General features: G+C 44.3%; 1 protein-coding gene across 2 annotated transcripts in view; it reads right to left on the bottom strand.

The window, feature by feature from the left end:
• Nucleotides 1-22,733, bottom strand: part of LOC125720874 (exocyst complex component 3-like) — a 48,451-nt gene that overhangs the window by 6,020 nt on the left and 19,698 nt on the right. For both annotated transcript variants that reach the window (XM_048996773.1, XM_048996772.1), the window contains exons 5-10: nt 10,214-10,328; nt 9,168-9,290; nt 8,498-8,592; nt 2,450-2,542; nt 1,534-1,660; nt 246-368 (exon numbers count right to left, since the gene is read on the bottom strand). In XM_048996773.1, coding sequence (XP_048852730.1) covers nt 246-368; nt 1,534-1,660; nt 2,450-2,542; nt 8,498-8,592; nt 9,168-9,290; nt 10,214-10,328 — 676 coding nt within the window. The remainder of the gene's footprint in view (nt 1-245; nt 369-1,533; nt 1,661-2,449; nt 2,543-8,497; nt 8,593-9,167; nt 9,291-10,213; nt 10,329-22,733) is intronic.

Below are 22,733 nucleotides of genomic sequence, written 5' to 3'. Positions count from 1 at the left end.
GGCTACTGTAATGTCAACAGTTAAACTGTTCAGTAGCATCATATGGTTATTATGATATAAAATGAATTTTCAATGGCACAGGCGATTTCTGGTCTAAGAATAGTTTTTCTTGCAGCGTAACTGGTAGAAAATGGCCACACTTAATATTGTTTGGCCCCTGACTACTTGAAATTTTTCTGTTTGTGGCCCAAAACCAAAAAAGTAGCCACTCTTAATCTAGATCATTCTTCTAAAGGGAATCAGACCTGCAGGCAGTTGGGCCTCATGTCCTTGTGGTCTTCCACATTTTCTCTAATCTTCATTAGCAGCTTCTCCATCATGCTGCCATCACTCAGCCATGATTCTGTCCCCAGATGTCTATAATGTGGCTGTGGGAATATGAAGGCACATGCGGGCTTCAAGTCAGGTTCCACGACTGTCCACTTGTTCACCATACCCCGACTTGCAAAAAATTTTAGAATTTTAGTGATTGATTGTCATTGTTGACACATGATAGCACACAATGCACAACAAGAAATGTGTCCTCTGCATTTAACCCATATGTGACAGTGTGACGTAGCATGGGGCAGCTAATTCAGCGCCCGGGGAGCAGTGCTTGGGGGTGGTACTCTGGGGGTGGTTAATTCAGTGGTACCTTGTTGGTCATGGATTTGAAATATATACAGTGCTCACAGAAAGGCCTGGGAACATTCGGCGGAATTCACTAAAATTCTGACTTGCTTAATTCCATCAAAATACTGCAAATTTATTGGTTTTACAACAAAAATCTGTACCACTTTAAAACAAGGTTCTGTTCTGCCACTTATAAATGAAAGTAGCTCATTAATAAAAAAACTGTGTTATAACTTGTTTATAATTGTCTATTAATGATTTACAAATTTGATTATAAACTATTCAAAAACCCTTTACTGTATAACGGTAGTCGTATTGTAATGTGGTATCCAACAGAAGTGGAGATTTCAGGTCGGGGGTACAAATCCAGACCAAGTACTCTTTGGACCTGATATATCCACCCCTGGGTTTACAAAAATATATATATTGCATTAGAAACAACCAGTAATATTAAGTAGAACATTCATTTTGAGTTGTAATAAATTGAAATCCAAGTTATAGTTTTAAAAGAGCTGCTCTGAGTTAAAAGGTCATTGCCAAGCAGTCTGATTGGGTTCTTTTTAATTAGCAACACTGTTGCAATACCATGGAACGCCAAACATTAGCATTTAGTATGTCTTTGGGTGCCAATGACTACAATTATAATTAAAAGCAAAATGGTAAGAACAGAACTGAATGAGTCAATCAAAAAATTATGAAACTTAATAAAAAGAAAATGTCTGTGTGGAAGATATGCGCAGATATGTTAAACATTGCCTGTCAATGGGCTTATGAAACCAATAAATTTGCACAACTATTACAAAATTCAGCAAGTGTCCCAAGACTTTCTCTGTGCACTGTACAGTAAGCTATTCATTATTTAGTTCATCTGAGAGAAAGTGACGATGTGGCTGCCTGTGAAGTGAAACCATTTTCCAGTACCTTTATGTCACTTTGTATGCTGTTTAGCAGGTACTTATAGCACTGCTTCTCCATGTCATTTACTATGTTCAGGTACCTGACCCTCACATCGGCAAGCTGGGGGTCCATGGAAACCACAATATAGTCCCTGTGGAAAATTCACCTGTCTGGTTATTGTAAAAAAAACAATGCACTCCATCACTGTACTACACACATAAGCTAGTACTGTCCTTTGGAAAAAGAGATTCCACTACAGTACAGGAAGAGGTAGATAGATCAGGTCCAGAATCAAAATTTTGTTTCAGTCAACCAGTTAAGTATAAAAATACACAGATTACTCAACTGGCTGGTCGAAACAGATTCTTGGTCTGGATTTTTAATTTTTGGACCTGAACTATCCACATCTGAGTATAAGCCTTACTTTAAGACAGTGGAGCAATTTAATAAACAATGGCTCTTACTTTTTAAAGACACATTCCTTTCTTCTGCACGACTCATTACACATGCAATTTTTTATATAAGTAGGTAGACCATGACCTTCTAACTGTAAATAAGAGCGGGTGTCTTTGGACTGACATGCTGCCATGATCCGTGACCAGATACCCAGTGCATAACCACACAAAGCTCCAAATACAAAACCACTGCACAAATCAACTCCACACCGGACCATCTTCAGTTAGATTTTGCATAGAACTGTAACAACACTGTCACATTGGTATCTGAGTTTGATGCTTTTGACTTTTGGCATTTTTAGATTTTTTACTTTGTTCACAGATTTTTACAAAATTCTTGTGGGGACAGAAAAAATGTCCCCATAAGATATGAAGTTACAGGTTTTTGTCACATTGTGGATACAACTGGTCCCCAGATTAAAATAGTTAAAAAAATATACAAACACACACATGCAGCTAAAGCCTCTTGTATTTAGATGACTTACCTGAGCTGGAAGATGCCTGCTAAGCTGCCCTTTACTATCGGTTTCACATTGATCTGTTTGACTTTCATTTGATTCTTCAGGGATTCCCTATAGCTGTAATGCATAATGAGGCAGGTGCCTTAATAAATATACAGACCCAGCAGCAAATTGAAAGACAACACATAGGTCCTGGGAAGTAGCTATACATTTCTGTGAGTATATTTCTATATTTATTAGTTAGTAAAAATGTTGCAGATTAATTGGTTTCATAACAAAAGTCAATTGACAAGCAATGTTTAACATATCAGCACATATTTTTTGCACAGATTTCTTTTTTTTTTATTTTTTGACTGACACTTTTCAGTTCTGTTCTTGCAATTTTGAGATTATTTGCAATTCAGGTCAGATCCATCCATCTCCCAGATGGATACTAAACGCTGATGTTGTGGCCAAAAGTTTTGAGAATGACACAAATATTGGTTTTCACAAAGCTTGCTGCTTCAGTTTGTGTAAATCTTTTTGTCAGATATTTGTATGGTATACTGAAGTATAAGTACAAGCATTTCATAAGTGTCAATGGCTGTTATTGACAATTACATTAAGTTTATGCAAAGAGTCAGTATTTGCAGTGTGGGGCCTTCTTTTTCAAGACCTTTGCAATTGGTATGCTGTTAGTCAAGTTCTGGGCCAAATCCTGACTAATGGCAGCCTAATCCTGCATAATAAATGCATGGAGTCAGAATTTGTGGGTTTCTATTTGTCTACCCTCCGCTTGAGGATTGCCCACAAGTTCTCAATGGGATTAAGGTCTAGTGAGTTTCCTGGCCAGGGACCCAAAATGTCTTAGCCTTATGGCATGGTGCTCCATCATGCTGGAAAAGGCATTGTTCGTTACCATACTCTTCTTGGATGGTTGGCAGAAGTTGCTCTCAGAGTAGGTTTTGGTACCATTCTTTATTCATGGCTCTATTCTTAGACAAATTTCTGAGTGAGCCCACTTGCTTTGCTGAGAAGCAACCCCACACATGAATGGTCTCAGGATGCTTTACTGTTGGCATGACACAGGACTGATGGTAGCGCTCACCTTTTCTTCTCCAGACAATCTTATATCCAGTTGGCCCAAACAATAGAAAAGGGCATTCATCAGAGAAAATGACTTTACCCCAGTTCTTAGAAGTCCAATCCCTGTACCTTTTGTAGAATATCAGTCTGTCCCTGATGTTTTTCTTGGAGAGAAGTGGCTTATTTACTGTCCTTCTTGACACCAGGCTATCCTACAAAAGCATTCGCATCAATGCAGATGCACTCACACTTTCCTGTTGCCATTCCTGAGTAAGCTCTGCACTGGTGGTTCCCCGATTCCACTGCTGAATCAACTTTAGGAGATGGTCCTGGCACTTGCTGGACTTTCTTGGGCACCCTGAAGCCTTCTTCACAACAATTGAACATCTTTCCTTGAAGTTCTTGATGATCCAATAAATGGATGATTTAGGTGCAGTGCCTTGCCTGTGAAGCCCTTTTTGTGCAAAGCAATGATGACTGCACATGTTGCCTTGCAGGTAACTATGGTTAACAAAAACAATAATTCCAAGTACCACCCTCCTTCTAAAGCATCCAGTCTGCTATTCTAACTCAGTCAGCATGACCGAATGATCTCCTGCTTTGTCCTCGTCAACACTCTCACCTGTGTTAACAAGAGAATCACTGAAATGATGTCAGCAGGTCCCTTTGTGGCAGGGCTGAAGTTTAGTAGAAATGGGTTTCTTGGGATTAAGTTCATTTTCATGGCATAGAGGGACTTTGCAATTAATTGCAATTCATCTGATCATCTGAACAATTCATCTAAAGTGTATGCAAACTGGCATCATAAAAACTGAGGCAGCAGATTTTGTGAAAATTAATATTTTGTGTCATTCTCAAAGCTTTTGGCCATGACTGTATGTTGTTGTAAAGGTGTTACTAATTTAAAAGCATCAAATGAAACTGCTTGTTAATTAACTTTTTAACTCGGAACAGCTTTTTTAGAATTACAATTTTGGTTTCCCATTAATTACTAACTGAAATGAAAGTTTTACTCACATTTTTTTCTAATGTGATATACACTGCTCAAAAAAATTAAAGGAACACTTTTTAACCAGAGTATAGCATCATGTCAATTAATCTTTTGGGATAGTGATCTGGTCATTTAAGCAGCAGAGGGGCTTGTTAATCAGTTTCAACTGCTTTGGTGTTAGTGAAATTAACAACAGGTGCACGAGAGGGGTAACAATTAGATGACCCCAAAAACAGAATGGTTTAACAGGTGAAGGCCACTGACATTTTCCCCTCCTGGTCTTTTCTGACTGTTTTTGCACTGGTTTTGCATTTGGCTACGGTCAGTGTCACTACTGGTAGCATGAGGTAATACCACTCTGCAGAGGTTGCACAGGTAGTCCAACTCCTCCAAGATAGCACATCAATACGTGCCATTGACAGAGGGTTTGCTGTGTCTCCCAGTCATAAGGGCATGGAGGAAATTCCAGGAGACAGGCAATTACTCTAGGAGAGCTGAACAGGGCCGTAGAGGTCCTTAACCCATCAGCAGGACCAGTATCTGTTCCTTTGTGCAAGAAAGAACAGGATGAACACTACCAGAGCCCTACAAAATGACCTCCGGCAGGCCACTGGTGTGAATGTCTGACCAAACAATTAGAAACAAACTTCATGAGGGTGGCCTGAGGGCCTGACCTCCTCTAGTGGGCCCTGTGCTCACTGCTCGGCACCGTGAAGCTCGATTGGCATTTGCCATAGAATATTCGAATTGGCAGGTTCGTCATTCGTACCCTGTGCTTTTCACAGATGACAGTAGCAACACCAACACAACCCTCGGCAACCTTCAGGGTCTTATCACGGAAGGTCTCCCACATCACATTACAAAATGTGTGCAACCTCATCAGAAACAGCTTGATCTTGGAGTCCGGCTAAGTCCAGCCTCAATTTCCTAGTAAGTGGTAGATCTATTCTGGATGTTCAGAGTAGCAACTACAAGTCTGTAGTTAGAATTCACAAACTGGGTACTTCTGTAGACCCTACGTTCTGCAGGAGCCTCCATCTGCCCACGAGGATATGATCAATCTCCTTCACCGCACCATCAGTTTTGGAGTACCAAGTCCAACGATGTGGCTCAGGACGTTGGAACCAGGATTCAGCAACCCATAGACCTTTTGCAAAGTCAAGGAACATGGAGCCACTTTGACCCCGGTCTCCAGACCCATGGGGACGGACACAATCCTCATAACCAACTCTGTCAGTGCCAGTGATCGCACTAAATTCACCCATGACCAGAGGAGTGTCACCTCATTGGCACCCATCAACCACCGAGCAAAGTTGCGAGTAAAATGTCTCCCTCAATGACAGATCACTCACCATGGTCGGAGTATACACTAAGACAACAGACAAGACACCGAAGGAGTGTCTTTGCCTGAGTCTCATTATACGTTCATTGAAAGGAGTGACATCAGACACCATTGGAAGGAGCCGATCCAGTATAACAACAGCTACTCCCTGAGTATGACAGTTATCAGACTAACTAGACCAAAAGTAGATATACCCACCTACAGAGATTTGGCCACTCCCTGGTCTGCGTATCTCAGAGAGTGCTGCCACTGAAACATGGAGTTCACAAAGCTCCCCCGACAGCAGAGGAAGTTGGTTATCGTGTCGGAGAGACAAGACGTTCCACACGCCTACTGAGATGGGTTGCCTTAAACTGAGACCCAAGTGCCGCCATGCAACAGGCGATGCCTCAGCTCCCCACCAGCCTGATCCCCAACAGGCCTGACCCTATTGGCTCTCTGACGGTTTTCAACTCGTTCGGGGGTGGGGCGCCCGAAGGCTTCCCCCATCTCCTTCATGGTGGAGAACATCCCACAGAGAGCAGAAGAGTAATGTGCTTGTTTAAATTGACCAGTTCTGAGTCGTTTTACAGTGGCTGGAGTGCCAATCCCACCAGCAACCCCCAAAGAAATTGTTTCCCTGCAAGTTGCAGGATCGCTAGGAAGGTTGGATGCAATTTAACGTCAGTTGCTACGATGAAATTTTGGCAAAATGGACTAGCCTGCTGCATCATTTTTTCACTTCAATTTTTTGTCTTTGAATTCAGCCCTCTGTAGGTTGAAAATGTTAATTTCCTTCAAATAATGTGGCATCCTTTCATTCCTAACACATTACCCAGTCCATATCAGTCTAGATATCCAGTATGATTGTTTTTCGCATTGAGATCTGATGTTTTCAAAATGTTCCTTTAATTTTTTTGAGCAGTGTATAAACATAATCCATAACCCATTCTTAATAAAGCACCATGTTTACAGACATTTCACAAAATGGGGTAGAGTGTAAAACTTTTTAAAGTAATCCTATTATTTTCTTTAAAGGAACATGATTTACAGCAAAGGTGGATAGTTCAGGTCTAGAAAGTACAAATCCTGACTAAGATTTTGTTTCAACCAACCAGCTAAGTACTCTGTGATCGTACCTCGTAATACTCACCTGGTTGGTTGAAACAAAATCATTGTCTGGATTTTTACTTTCTCGTAGTGTTGGGGAGTAGCTAAACTAAAGTCATCAATGTTACTATCTTTACTTTTTTCCAATAGCTTATGTTTTTTCTGTAGCTTTTTTTTAATAAATAACGATGAAGTGTGGTAAAACGCTACATCATTAAAAAATACTACAGGTTGTTATGGACTTACGACCTATATAACTTATGACTGATCAATTTTATGACCAACCGAGATCGCACATATGTGACCACAACTGCACCGCATTGCCCACCGTGAGAGTATGACAGTTTCAGCCTGAAATGCCAGCAGCATGAGCGTCCCACAAGATGCTCATTGATTCATACTGTGCTCAGGCTACCATTCGGAGCGCTCACAATACAGTTTATATTCATGCCTGTTTGTGTTTTAGCAGCTTAAATGGTGATAAAAAGGTCAAACAATGCCAAGTAATATGACTTAAAGATGATATTATTTTATTATACAGTATAGTACATATGATAATTTTTGCATAGAAAATAAAAATCTGACAGTCGGAACAAATTGTTGTCTTAAGTCAAGGAAAACATATATTATTTTTCTCTCTTTACAAAGATATGTATTTTCAGCTAGCAGGCGTTTCTGATTGGTGTTTTTTTGCTTGAATAATCTGGGGATGGATGTTAAATGGTTGAAAAATAAATAAGAAAACAATATTTTAGACACTTTCATTAAAATGCATAGGACCACTTTAGTTCTTCAACAGATTCTCAAAATGTCTTTTTTTTTTGTTGTAACCCTTCTAATTTTCAAACAGCAATTGTGATTGCGAAATGTCTTGGTTTACACAAATTGTCATGCCCTGCTCGTCGGCTCCTCATGTGTGCCACGCCCCCCTGCTTACCAACGTGTGCTTCCCTGATTGTTTCCATCTGTGTCCGATTACTTTGATCAGTCCTGTGTATTTAAGTCCGAGTCTTGCTTGTCACCGTGGTTCGTCATTGCGTGACTCTTATGCGTAGTGTTGGTCTTCCCTAGTTTCCATGTTCCCGGTGTTCCTTTCCCCTAATAAACCCCCGATCTCCCCGATCCTGCCGCGTCTGCCTGGTTTTTGGCCAACCGCCCGCACGATCACCTGTTCGCCCGAACCGGATCGTGACACCAATACAGAAACTGTTTTGAAACCTAATTATGATTTCATGTTACGTTGTTAAAAAAATTTAGATTTTCATTTCCACTTTTAGCATCATGTTTCATATTTTTTAATCAATTTGCTTTAAGAGTATCCTACAGCACAAATATTAAATATTACCAGATGAAATAGCTTCGATGTAGTTCGCTACTTTTTCTCTGTAGCTTGTAGTGTAGCTAGCTACAATACTAATACAGTAGCTTGGCTGTTGCTTAGTTACTTTTAATCATAAGTAACTTGTAGCTTGAACAGCTACCATTTAAAAGTAGCTTCCCCAACAGTGCTTTCAGGACCTGAACTACTCACTTCTGAATTAGTTTGTTTGTCAGTCAGTGGTCATGGCTGGATTTTAAGCCATACCTTTGTAAAAATGGCCCCAGCTGACACACAATCCTCTGAGCCTTCGCATTGTCTCCCAGAATGGTGCCTGCCTTCTTTATGCAGTCATCAACAAGCTGTGATAGGGGATGGCAAAATTCAGGTAACGTTAGGGAAGTGCCACCTACAGTTTGGTCTGACACACTTTGATCAAAAAGTCAGAACAAGGAAATAATGTGTGACATGCCAAGGAAGAACTGAGAAAATAATCACACAAACAACAAAGAGACAGACAGGAATTAAATGAGCCATACACAGCTCAGTCTACAGATCCTCAATCTCAGCTGGGAATTAAAGGAATTTAAATTAAAATTCATACTGTCCTGAGTCCCCCCATTAATGATTATTGTATTTTGCGTTATGAATGTTTACTGTGTATTTGTACAGTATACAGTAATATTTATTCTGTTACAAGACAGCAGCTGCACATACTGATTATTATGAGCTGAATGCGGGTACTATTAGTGACAACAGCAACCTGTAAATCTTTATAAATGTCAATGAATGTATCTGCCACTGTATGTGTAAACATAAGCGCCAGAAATATAGTATTACAGTATGAATGATTCCTAGACTCATTAGGAAACAGGAAGAAGGGGCACACTTCAGAGGAGCAAATGGTGCAGCAAAGGAAAGACGTTTTGTTTTTTACCTTAATGACTAGAAAAGTCATGGCTGTAGTATAATATCCGTCCTCCTTTTCAGGCAAATCTCTTTTTTTCCATGCCGCATTCTCATTGGTCAGGGCCTTGGATATCCACGTGCTTAGCTGGCTCTGAAAGGCACCATGACCTTGGTTACAGTGTTGCCAACTTAGGGACTTTGTCGCTAGATTTAGCGACTTTTTAGACCCCCTTGACGACTTTTTTTCAAAAAAGCGCCTAGTGACAAATCTAGTGACTTTTGGACAAACCTTAGCAACTTTCCAAATGTGGCCAGTACTGTCCTGTAAGCGTGAGGTCTTGCTTTCCCGGTACAGTTACTCATCTCCCTGTGTCTGCTCTGATCAATGAGCTCTAGCTCCGGCTGAAAGGAGCAGCATATTTCTCATGCCGCACGGCAGCTGACATAGATGCGAATTAGCTGCACATGTGCAACGGTGTTGCCACGGACCAATCACTTATCTGCTTCTCCTTTGCTTGAAATAAAACTATTTAATTTGACCGTTTCTTCTTATTTTTTCCTATTTATTTATTTTTTCTTCTTATTTCATTGCAGAGGATGTAACTGCTGGTTAATAAGTTCCATTGTGTTGTCTGGCAGAAAATATGTAACGTAATTGACAGTTTTATATTGGACACGTGAGGAAGGATTAGGGATGCAAATACATGTTTGCATACATGATGTATGCAAATACAACGTAATTATGTCATCAATATGCAAATATACGCATGACGTCATCTAGCGACATTTGGCGACTTTTCGAGCAGACTTTAGCTACTTTCCATTGAAAATAGTTGGCAACACTGCTTGGTTACACACTTACCTTTAGATACTGTCAGAAATGGTTCAGACTGCACACGCTTTTATGTTGAAGTTACATATAAGTATTGCTTAGATGCCTAAGTTGTGTCCATGGTGATTTTCACAAAATGGAGCTTAAACAACTTCATCAAAGCCAGCAGAAACTATAGCCCAAACAGAGTCTTTCTACTACCCAGGGTCTGCTGGAAATTCACTGTCAGAATGAGACACTACCTCAACATGGGAGAGGTACTGCTGTTCCAAGGGCAGGAGCACATCTTCAGGCAGTAGAGGTCCAAGTGCCTGTAGGTCTATGCTTGTTTGAAGGCTTTTGTGCCCCAATACATTGCTGAAATAAAATAAAAAAACAATTATGGGTTCAGAATCATTCAGAACTTATAAATTTTACGCTATAAATTTAACTGCTATCGAGTGAAGTGAAGCCAGAACAGGGGTAATATGCTCAAGAACCCTTGATCTTGTAAGTACACTGCAGCATTTTGTACCAACTGAAGATGAGCAATGAAAGAACTGTACGAACTGTTCAGTGAAGCAAATAGAGCATTACAGTAGTCCAAGCGAGATGGAATAGAAGTGTGTATGACTAGTTCTGTATCGTTAGAGGAAAGAAATGCTCTAACTTTCATAGTATTCCTCAGTTGATAAAAGCTAGACTGTACCTCTTTATTAACATGGGGTTTAAAATTAAACTGGAATTGGAGATCACGCCTAAGTTTCTAAATAGTGGTTTAATATTGTGTGCCAATGAACCCAAGACCTGCTTCACATGAGCTGTATTACACTGCAGCCCAATTACTAAAATCTCAGTTTCGTCGGTGTTAAGCTGAAGTTACAGGACAAGGACAAGTACAGCTGTAGATCCTCAGCATAATAAAATGAATGCCATATCACCGGGGAACATGTTCAAGAGGGAGCATAAACGGGGCTTTTTTTTTAATAGTGTGTCACATGGCATGACCTGGCCAACTGACCTAAACACAGCAGAAATGGTTATTGGAGCTAAGGGTCTGCTCAAGGACCCAATAGTGAAATCATGGTTGACCCTGCTCTGTGACCTCAGCTTACCTCACTTATATGTGGACAAAAGTATTTGCCAAATAAATGCATGTGTGCTCCTGAGTTTGGTTCTCAAATTCATACTCATTAAACAACCATGATTTTTTAAAATTAGAAAGGGGGGCTGTCTGAACAACAGCATTGTATTCCCCGGACAGTCCCATCACCTGCTCCCCCCATTTACTCTGCCCTCATCACACACTCACCAACCTGTACAATTTATAGAATTACGGGAAGGATCACCTGGGAATGTGAAAGTTAAGAAATATGTTATTACCTGAATGCTGTGAGTCCTTGTTGTGGTTGATATGTAGGTCTAAAACGATTTAGCAAAATCTGTCCAACCAATTACAGTAAGTGGTTGCTTGTATTCCTTTGTGTATGTTTTAATGTTTATGTTTGAAAATGTAATTTATATTATTTGTATGTTTAAATTTGTTTAAATATGTTAATATTCCCTTTATTTCTCTATTGCACAAAGATCAACATGTTACGTGACACAAAAGTAAGAACTGTATCAGATACACTCATGCTGTACAGGGCCCTTTGTTTTTTTTCAGACACATGATGTACCTTTAACTCATTAACATTTAACTGACACTTTTATACAAAAAGGTTTACAACAAAGGATTTGAACCCACAAGGTCTGTTAAGCTACTGAGTACCACTGTCATTAGAGTAAATCATGCTTTAGTGCCCAAAAAATTACTTACTTGAGTCACGTGGTCAGAAAAAAAGAGACAAATCGCGTCCCATATTGGTTCACAATAGGACACAGAGTTTTACTTTACTCGCAATTTAAGGGATGGGTGCAAATTATGTATGGTCGGGTTGATGGCCAGTTTTTTCGCTGGTACTCGTGACTAGCGACATGGTATATTGCAACAGCAATAAAGGGTTTCATCAAAAAAAATAAAAAATTCTAATCCTCACATTTCAGAGACTTAATTCCACAAGATTTAATTCCACAACTACATGGGCATGTTCCTTCTGCGCAACAAAAAACTGAAGAAAAGCAAATATTCTTATTTGTAGTTTATACAAAGATTTAGTTACAGTCAACAAGATTAGTATTTATAAATCTGAGTATTTCTAGCTCTTGTTCTTGCACTTAGAGTATACCAATTCCCTTCCCACAAATCAATAATAAATACTGGCAAACAAGTGACTTCATCTTGTGTGATGGCTGAACTCATGTACTGAATGATTAAACACTTTCCCTTTCAGCCATACTCAGACAAACACACATATACACTTTTTAGAGCAGAGCTTGGGGTGTATGGTAAAGTCATTTATCCAGTGACAAATTTATCCATGATAAATTCCACTGAGTTTCCCAACTACCGGATAAAATTTGCCAAGCGAAAAGGCTAGCAAAAAACAAACACACACACAAAATCAACTTTATTACAGGATATTTAGAAAATCATCTTGTGTCCCATGTATTGTTTCAGAATCACTGACCTGTACATTGTTCTTGGGAAATTGTAAAAAAGATCCACAGCACAAGTTCAGATCAGATCACTGTGTTCACAAGAAAGACGGCTACAGGCACCATTTTCACTCACAGCTGCCCTAGCAGTTCTAATTTTTCAATTCTGAGGTGATTTAAAATGTACATTTTCAGGTGTAGATTTTGATCCATATACTAAGTTTGTGAAGTAATAAATAGATCCATGAAAGATGAAATACTGAGAATTCAATACTAATAACAATTAGAGTGATCCTGTTCAGAAGGATAAGACTCTAATCTCACCCTTCTCTTTGCTGTCACTAAGTGCCATTGCTTCAATTTTAAGAACATAAAAAATTTACAAATGAGAGGACGCCATTTGGTCCATGAAGCTTGTTTGGGGAGAATTCAACTAAGAGCCTCTAATGCTTGCCTCTTAGCAAGTCTAATATTTTTTTACTCAACCTGTAGTAGAGCTGGGCAATTAATCGAAAATTGAAAACCTCTAATCTAATTTTGTCACTTTGTTTTTTTGAAGAATTCTGTTAATACTTTCCCTACTGTGTGTTCATGTACTGTCCCCTTAAAAACACATCACTGCGTGTTTGGTCACATGACTCCACCCTGTCCAGTCTGCAACATTTTTTCCTTGCCTACTTTGTCTTGCGGTAACCCGTCTGCACAGAAAAAACATCAGGAAAAAGTAATTTTCTCTCAATTACGAATGCAGACTCATCAAAGTTTCTGATAAACTGCAAAAAACGAGCCAACGAGATGCAGTAGCTAAACTACCATAAGCTACATTTTATGTACAGTACTGCACTGTATTATAGTGTATTTGAATTATACATAGTTCAGTAATTTAATTTGTGCAGTACTGTAATTTGAAGTTTTTGAAACAGCTGTACTATATTTTGACAGTCAATAGCAACACAGTGTATTTTATCACCTTATATTCTTGTAATAAATATACAAATGTCAATGAGATGGCAATCTGCCTAAGACAAAGATAAAGTATCGGTTACAATGATCATCTGTTTATAGTGATCAATTTTACTCAGGCACATGATCGCAATTAATGTTTTTGTTTTGTTCGCAAGAAATGCAAACAATATATTTTCTACTTCTTTAGTGAACTTGTCTTTTACATTTAAACTAAAATTTGACCTTTTTCATTAGACGTTTTTTATTTCAAGCGATTTGTGTATGATTTCAGTTGCTCGAAATTAGGGCTGCCACTAACAACTACTGTATTTTTCAATCGGTTAATATATTGACTCTTTTACCGACTCGTCAATTACTCTAAATGATTAATTCAATTTTATTTCGACACAAACAGTTTGTTACTGCAGGGCTTTAGATAATGAACACCAGCTTTTTGTCACTTTACGTACCTTATTTATGCACACAATTCGATATTCATATTAAGCTGACTACTGCCGGAACAGGGAAAAAAAGATTGGAAAATGTCCTCCTGGCCCTGACTGGCTACCAAGCAAGGGCAACTGCGCCCTTTCCATGCAGCGCCATGTTCCCCCACTAGTGTTTACTGTACCCCTACAATGCGTCTGCAACGTTTGAATGAAATTTGCAACATACTATCAGGCTGGGTGGCACCAATATAGTTTAACTTTTAAACTGAGTTAAATCAAGATTTATGTACTAATCCTGTTGCACCAAACTTTAATTCTAGTTTAAATTTAGTTTACAATTAATCCTGGTTATATCTAAACATTTGGTAATCTCAGTTTAATTTCCACTTAAACCTAATTCAAGTCTGTTGCACCAGTGAATGTAAACCTAGTATAAAGCTGGATTAAAAGTCATATTGAAATCACCGCTTGAGGAGGTTTATGTTAGGTTTCTTTCAGTTTCATTGACAACATGGTTACATTTCTTGCTGGTTTGGATTGGAGGAGAGTCCCATATAGGGAAATTGATCGGCCAAAAACTTGTTGAGTCACAGATAAGACATTATTGATCCCACACTGGGGAAATTTACTTGTTGCAACAGCCAGTAAATAAAATGCAATAGAAAAGAAATAGACCAAAAAAAACTATAACAAATACAATAAATAATAAAATTAGTAATTAATAATCAAATAATTAATGATTGAATAAATATGAGAAATATTTATATATGAGAAAAATTTTGGAGCCACGTTCTCCCTTGCCCGGACGCGGGTCACCGGGGCCCCCCCCTGGAGCCAGGCCTGGGGGTGGGGCTCGATGGCGAGCGCCTGGCGGCCAGGCCTACACCCATGGGGCCTGGTCGGGCGCAGCCCGAATAAGGCACGTGAGTCCCCCCTCCAATGGGCTCACCACCCATGGGAGGGGCCATAGGGGTCGGGTGCGAGGTGATCTGGGCGGCGGCCAAAGGCGGGGACCTTGGCGGTCCGATCCTCGGCTGCAGAAGCTAGCTCTAGGGACATGGAATGTCATCTCTCTGATGGGGAAAGAGCCTGAGCTGGTGCGCGAGGTTGTGAAGTTCCGGCTAGATATAGTCGGACTCACCTCGACGCACGGCTTGGGCTCTGGAACCAGTCTCCTTGAGGGGGGTTGGACCCTTTTCCACTCTGGAGTTGCCCGCGGGGAGAGGCGCCGAGCGGGCGTGGGCATACTTATTGCCCCCAGGCTGGGCGCCTGTACATTGGGGTTTACCGCAGTGGACGAGAGGGTAGCCTCCCTCCGCCTTCGGGTGGGGGGACGGGTCCTGACTGTTGTTTGCGCTTATGCGCCAAACAGCAGTTCGGAATACCCACCCTTTTTGGAGTCCTTGGAAGGGGTGTTGGAGAGCGCTCCTCCTGGGGACTCCCTTGTTCTGCTGGGGGACTTCAGTGCTCACGTGGGCAGCGACAGTGAGACCTGGAGGGGCGTGATTGGGAGGAACGGCCCCCCCGATCTGAACCCGAGCGGTGTTTTGTTATTGGATTTCTGTGCTCGTCACGGACTGTCCATAATGAACACCATGTTCAAGCATAAGGGTGTCCATATGTGCACGTGGCACCAGGACACCCTAGGCCGCAGTTCGATGATCGACTTTGTAGTCGTGTCGTCGGACTTGCGGCCGCATGTTTTGGACACTCGGGTGAAGAGAGGGGCGGAGCTGTCAACCGATCACTACCTGGTGGTGGGTTGGCTCCGCTGGTGGGGGAGGAAGCCGGCCAGGCCTGGCAGGCCCAAGCGTATAGTGAGGGTCTGCTGGGAACGTCTGGCGGAATCCCCGGTCAGGGAGAGTTTCAACTCCTACCTCCAGCAGAACTTCTCCCATATCCCGAGGGAGGCGGGGGACATTGAGTCCGAATGGGCCATGTTCCGTGCCTCCATTGTGGAGGCGGCTGACCGGAGCTGCGGCCGTAAGGTGGTCGGTGCCTGTCGCGGCGGTAATCCCCGAACCCGCTGGTGGACACCGGTGGTAAGGGATGCCGTCAAGCTGAAGAAGGAGTCTTATCGGGCCTTTCTGGCCTGTGGGACTCTAGACGCAGCTGACGGCTACCGGCAGGCCAAGCGGAATGCGGCTTTGGCGGTCGCTGAGGCAAAAACTCGGGTGTGGGAGGAGTTTGGTGAGGCCATGGAGAACGACTTCCGGACGGCTTCGAGGAAATTCTGGTCCACCATCCGGCGGCTCCGGGCGGGAAAGCGGTGCAGCATCAACACTATTTATGGTGGGGATGGTGCGCTGCTGACCTCAGCTCGGGACGTTTTGGGTCGGTGGAGGGAGTACTTCGAAGACCTCCTCAATCCCACCGACACGCCTTCCAATATGGAAGCAGAGTGTGGGGACTTGGGGGTGGACTCGCCTATCTCGGGGGTGGAGGTCGCTGAGGTGGTCAAAAAGCTCCTCGGTGGCCGGGCCCCGGGGGTGGACGAGATTCGCCCAGAGTTCCTCAAGGCTGTGGATGCTGCGGGGCTGTCCTGGCTGACACGCATCTGCAGCATCGCGTGGACATCGGGGGCAGTGCCTCTGGATTGGCAGACCGGGGTGGTGGTCCCCCTCTTTAAGAAGGGGGACCGGAGGGTGTGCTCCAACTACAGGGGGATCACACTCCTCAGCCTCCCTGGTAAGGTCTATTCGGGGGTCCTGGAAAGGAGGATCCGCCGGATTGTCGAACCTCGGATTCAGGAGGAGAAGTGTGGTTTTCGCCCTGGCCGTGGAACAGTGGACCAGCTCTATACTCTCAGCAGGGTTCTGGAGGGTTCATGGGAGTTTGCCCGACCAGTCTACATGTGTTTTGTGGACTTGGAAAAGGCATTCGACCGTGTCCCTCGTGGGGTCCTGTGGGGAGTGCTCCGGGAGTATGGGGTACCGGGCTCCCTTTTAAGGGCGGTTCGGTCCCTGTATGACCGGTGCCAGAGTTTGGTCCGCATGGGCGGCAATAAGTCGGACTCGTTTCCGGTGAGGGTTGGACTCCGTCAGGGCTGCCCTTTGTCACCGATTCTGTTCATAGTTTTTATGGACAGAATTTCTAGGCGCAGCCAGGGCGTTGAGGGCGTCCGGTTCGGTGACCTCAGGATTGGGTCTCTGCTTTTTGCGGATGATGTTGTTCTGTTGGCCTCATCGAGCCGTGACCTTCAGCTCTCACTGGAGCAGTTCGCAGCCGAGTGCGAAGCGGCTGGGGTGAGAATCAGCACCTCCAAATCCGAGACCATGGTTCTCAGCCGGAAAAGGGTAGAGTGCTCTCTCCGGGTTGGGGATGGGGTCCTCCCCCAAGTGGAGGAGTTTAAGTATCTCGGGATCTTGTTCACGAGTGGGGGAACGATGGAGCGGGAGATCGACAGGCGGTTCGGTGCGGCGTCAGCAGTCATGCGGGCGCTGCATCGGTCTGTCATGGTGAAGAGAGAGCTGAGCCAAAAGGCGAAGCTCTCGATTTACCAATCGATCTACGTTCCTACCCTCACCTATGGTCATGAGCTTTGGGTAGTGACCGAAAGAACGAGATCGCGGGTACAAGCGGCCGAAATGAGTTTCCTCCGCAGGGTGGCTGGGCTCTCCCTTAGAGATAGGGTGAGGAGCTCAGTCATTCGGGAGGGACTCAGAGTAGAGCCGCTGCTCCTCCGCATCGAGAGGAGCCAGATGAGGTGGCTCGGGCATCTGATCAGGATGCCTCCGGGACGCCTCCCTGGGGAGGTATTCCGGGCATGTCCCACTGGGAGGAGGCCCCGGGGAAGACCCAGGACACGCTGGAGAGACTATGTCTCTCGGCTGGCCTGGGAACGCCTCGGGGTCCCCCCAGAGGAGCTGGACGAAGTGGCCGGGGAGAGGGAAGTCTGGGTCTCCCTGCTGAGGCTGCTGCCCCCGCGACCCGACTCCGGATTAAGCGGGAGATGATGGATGGATGGATAAATATATAAATACATCCATCCATCCATTTTCCAAACTGCTTTTTCCTACTGGAAATGGGCATGAGGCAGGGAACAACCCAGGATGGGGGGCCAGCCAATCGCTAGGCGCACACACACACCATTCACTCTCACATGCATTCCTACGGGCAATTTAGCCACTCCAATTAGCCTCAGCATGTTTTTGCACTGTGGGGGGAAACCGGAGTACCTGGGTGACGACCCAGTGGCATAGTCATAAATCCAAACTTAACTCACACCGGCACCATTCACTCATTCGCATTCCCAACAGGTTCTCCCTACTCAGAGACGCTTGTTGAAAGTGCTCTGGTATTTGAAGATTCTTTTCTAAGAAACGTGAGAGTAGCGACTCCAGTGACCATAGTAAACTGTCTTCCTGATGCCAGAGCAACTGACATCTCAACATATTTAAAAGTGCAGGCTAACAGTAAGCGTAAATACACTCATATTGTTTTCCAAGTCAGCGCTAACGAGGTCCGATAGAGGCAATAGGAGATCACCAAGACAAATTTCATAGAAGTGTGCAACCTCCTAGATGTGGCGATGAAATATACAGCAGATTATTGTCGCTGCATCGCTGGCTGTCCGAATGGTGCCCGATAACTGGTGTGACCTATATAGACAGTTGGTGAGTGTTTGGGGGTAAAAGTAGTGAATGATTTGCTTATGGCTTCTGACTGTGGCTGTATATCTTTGTTGGTATTACTAGACTTAACTGCAGCATTTGATTGCTTAACTGCAGCAATTTCTTCTTTGCGGCGGCGCCACGAGCAGGCAGCGGCTAACAGAGCTCCGGTGAATTCAGTGTTTTACTGAACTTTTTCTTTTCTACTTTCCATTTGTTTGTGATCGAATCACGATGTGTATCACCTACGACAGACACATCCTGCTCCAAATTGAAAGAAAATGCACGATTCCACCGCTAAATCTACCGTTGGAGACGCTACGGATCCTAGGCGAGGCAGCGAAGCGCAGCTGGCCGAAATGTAAACAAAAGCGAGGAAAGCGCGCGGGCGCTAGCGCGAGGCTAAAAGCTAACCCCGTCCGACCGGCACTTCCATCTGTCCTCCTCTCCAACGTCCGCTCACTGGACAACAAGATGGACTATCTGTGGCTCAAGCAGGCAAGCCAACGTGAGATAAAGAACTGCTGCGTCTTTATTTTCACGGAAACGTGGCTGAACGCGGGCATCGCGGACTCCGCTATCCAGCTAAAGGAGTTAGTATGCTATCGGGCCGATAGAGAAGCTTCATTGTCCGGTAAGAGCCGTGGAGGCGGTGTGTGCGTCTACATCAACAAACTCTGGTGCACAAACTCTGCTGAATTGACTCGCCACTGCTCACCACAGATAGAGTTTTTGGTGATAAAGTGCCGCCCGTTCTACCTGCCGAGAGAATTCTCCATGGTGCTAGTCATAGCTGTGTACCTGCCACCTAGCGTGAATGCTAACCAGGCGCTAGCCGAACTGTATGAGGCTGTTAATAAACTCCAGACTGTGCACCCGGATGGCTTTCTCATCATCGCTGGCGACTTCAACCACGCAGACATGAAGTTAGTTCTCCTCAAATTCCATCAACATGTAGACTTTGCTACGAGGGGGGAGAACTCGTCCCCACACATCGGCTCTTCTGACCACACGACGGTGATGCTACTGCCCACATACACATCTCTGCTAAAACGCACAAGACCTTCCAAAAAAACCATCAGAGTCTGGCCCAGTGGAGCTGTCTCAGCAATCCAGGACTGCTTTGAGTGCACGGACTGGGATGTTTTTAAAGAGGCAGCGACGCTCAATGGTTGCATCAACCTGGACGAGTTTGCAGAATCTGTGACCTGCTACATCAGCAAGTGCATAGAGGATGTTACTGTCCTTAAGAACATGACCACCAGAGCCAACGAGAAACCCTGGTTCACAGCACAGGTGCGTGCACGGCTAAGAGAGAGAGACGCTGCTTTCAGGTCTGGGAACAAAGTTGCTCTTAAAACAGCCAGAGCAAACCTCTCTCGCTCCATCCGACAGGCAAAGCGAGCACACACACAAAAGATCCACAACCACTTCAGGGACACAAAAGACTCTCGCAGTTTATGGCAAGGCATCCAGGCTGTCTCTCAATACAAGCCAGCACCAAGCAGCTGTGAGGGAGATGCCACACTTCCCGAGGAGCTGAACAAGTTCTATGCACGATTCGATGCACTGAACAACACACACATGTCGAAAGCCACGCCTCCCATCACTGACAAGATCATCTCTCTGCCTGCAGCCGACGTGAGGAGAGCCTTTGCCAAAGTCAACCCACGGAAGGCTGCTGGTCCAGACAACATTCCTGCTCGCGTGCTCAGAGACTGCGCTGATCAGCTGGCTGAGGTCTTCTCAGACATCTTCAACACATCACTGAGCCAGATGATCGTCCCAGCATGCTTCAAATCCACCACCATCATCCCAGTGCCAAAGAAGTCTTCAGTCTCCTGCCTGAATGACTACCGTCCCATCGCTCTGACACCCATCGCCATGAAGTGCTTCGAAAGACTCGTCATGTCGCAGGTGAAAAGCAACCTCCCCCGATCACTGGACCCGCTACAGTTTGCCTATCGCACAAATAGGTCAACCGAGGACGCCATATCCACCGCACTTCACCTTTCCCTCTCTCATCTGGACAATAAAGACTCTTACGTGCGACTACTGTTCATAGACTTTAGTTCAGCCTTCAACACCATCATTCCACAAAGACTGTGTGTGAAACTGAGCGGATTGGGACTGAGCACCTTACTCTGCAACTGGATTCTGGATTTTCTCTCAGAGAGGCCTCAGTCTGTCCGAATCGGCAACAGCGTTTCCAGCACCATCAGACTGAGCACAGGTGCTCCTCAGGGCTGCGTTCTCAGTCCACTTCTTTTCAGACTCCTGACCCATGACTGCACCGCCCTGCACAGCTCAAACCACATCATCAAATTCGCAGACGACGCGACGGTGGTGGGGCTCATCAGCAACAACGATGAGTCGGCGTACAGAGATGAGGTTCAGCAGCTGTCCACGTGATGCAGTGAGAACAACCTGTCGCTTAATGTGGACAAAACCAAGGAAATGGTTGTCGACTTCAGGAGAACTCGCCCCAGCCACACACCACTCAGCATCCACGGTTCCACGGTTGAGATGGTAAAAAACACCAAGTTCCTGGGAGTTCACATCTCAGACGACCTCACCTGAACCACCAACACCACCTCCATCACCAAAAAGGCCCAGCAACGTCTCCACTTCCTGAGACGGCTTAAGCGAGCCAACCTCCCACCCTTACCGTGTTCTACAGGGGCGCCATAGAAAGCGTCCTGACCAGCTGCATCTCCGTCTGGTTTGGAAACAGCACGGTTTCCGATAACCGACGGCTTCAAAGGATCATCAAAGCAGCTGGGAACATCATCGGTGTGTCTCTCCCATCACTGCAAGACATCTTCAACAAGCACTGCATCAGGAGGGCCTCCTGCATCGTGCTTGACTCCTCTCATCCTTTACACGGACTCTTCACACTCCTCCCATCTGGCAGACGCTATCGCAGCATCAGGACTCGATCTTCCAGGCTGCGGGATAGCTTTTTCCCACTAGCCATTAGACTCCTGAACACACTTGCCCCCCCACACACACCCGGACTGTGAACAAATTGACTCCTGCACATCTGCACTTTACACACAAACTCTGCTACAACCATTTTTGCACTTCTGCCACTTATTTGCACATTTTCCATATACAACTATTGTAACCTCCTCTACCTCTATCTCCAAGTATAGTATATTTTTTGTATACCTTATATTTATTTACTTTGTTTACCACGTGCCTATTTGTTACATTTCTTTCTCTCGTCTGCACTGGAAAAAAAACTGGAGCCACGTCATCTCATCTCTCTATGTACCTGTACAGTATATAGCAGAGATGACAATAAAGTTTACTTTGACTTTTGACTTTGATACTGTAGATCATAATATCCTCTTGGACCAGCTAGAATCTGTCATTGGCATTAAGGAGACAGCCCTCTCTTGGTTTCACTCATATTTAACTGATCGTTATCAGTTTGTCCACATGAACCATGAATCTTCCAAGATCACCAAAGTTGAGTATGGTATCCCACAGGGATCAGTGTTGGCCTCCCTACTTTTGCTAATTGCACATTATATTTCCCCTACCCCTCCTGGGGTGTGCTACCTGGAGACCCCAAATTTACAAGATATCCTGCCTACCCTACTGCTGTCTCCACTATCTGCGACGCCCTTCCGGCCTGATCACCCTTCTGCATGTAATGTCTTCCCTGTATGCCCAGCTGCCGTACTACTGTGATCTGAAGCAGATCCAGCACTTCTCTCTCATCACCTCCCTGCCCGCCACTTTGTCTCTCGTTTTTAAGACTGGGAAAAAGTACTTTGACTTTCCCTGCCAGCCCCAGAAGGACAGGCTGCCCCTCTGAGTCTGGTTCCTTCTAAGGTGTCTTCCTTCTAGGGAGTTTTTCCTTGCCATGGACGCCTCTAGCTTGTTCACTGGGAGCTTTGGGTGGAGATGCTGTAAAGAACTTTGAGACAATGTATTGTTGTGAATAAAAAAATAAACAACTGCTCTAAGTGAGAGCCGAAGGTCACGGTCCGATGAAGCCAACAGAACCACATCACCTGCAAAGAACAGAGACCTAATCCTGAGGTCACCAAACCGGACACCCTCAACACCCTGGCTGCACCTAGAAATTCTGTCTGCAAAAGTTATGGACAGAATTGGTGACAAAGAGCAGTCCTGGCGGAGTCCAACCCTCACCAGAAACAAGTCCAACTTACTGCTGACAATGCGGACCAAGCTCTGACACCAGTCATCCAGGGATCAAACAGCAC

This window comes from Brienomyrus brachyistius, unplaced genomic scaffold (assembly GCF_023856365.1).
Source record: "Brienomyrus brachyistius isolate T26 unplaced genomic scaffold, BBRACH_0.4 scaffold27, whole genome shotgun sequence".
Classification (NCBI taxonomy): domain Eukaryota; kingdom Metazoa; phylum Chordata; class Actinopteri; order Osteoglossiformes; family Mormyridae; genus Brienomyrus; species Brienomyrus brachyistius.
This window is presented reverse-complemented; position numbering and strand designations above follow the sequence as displayed.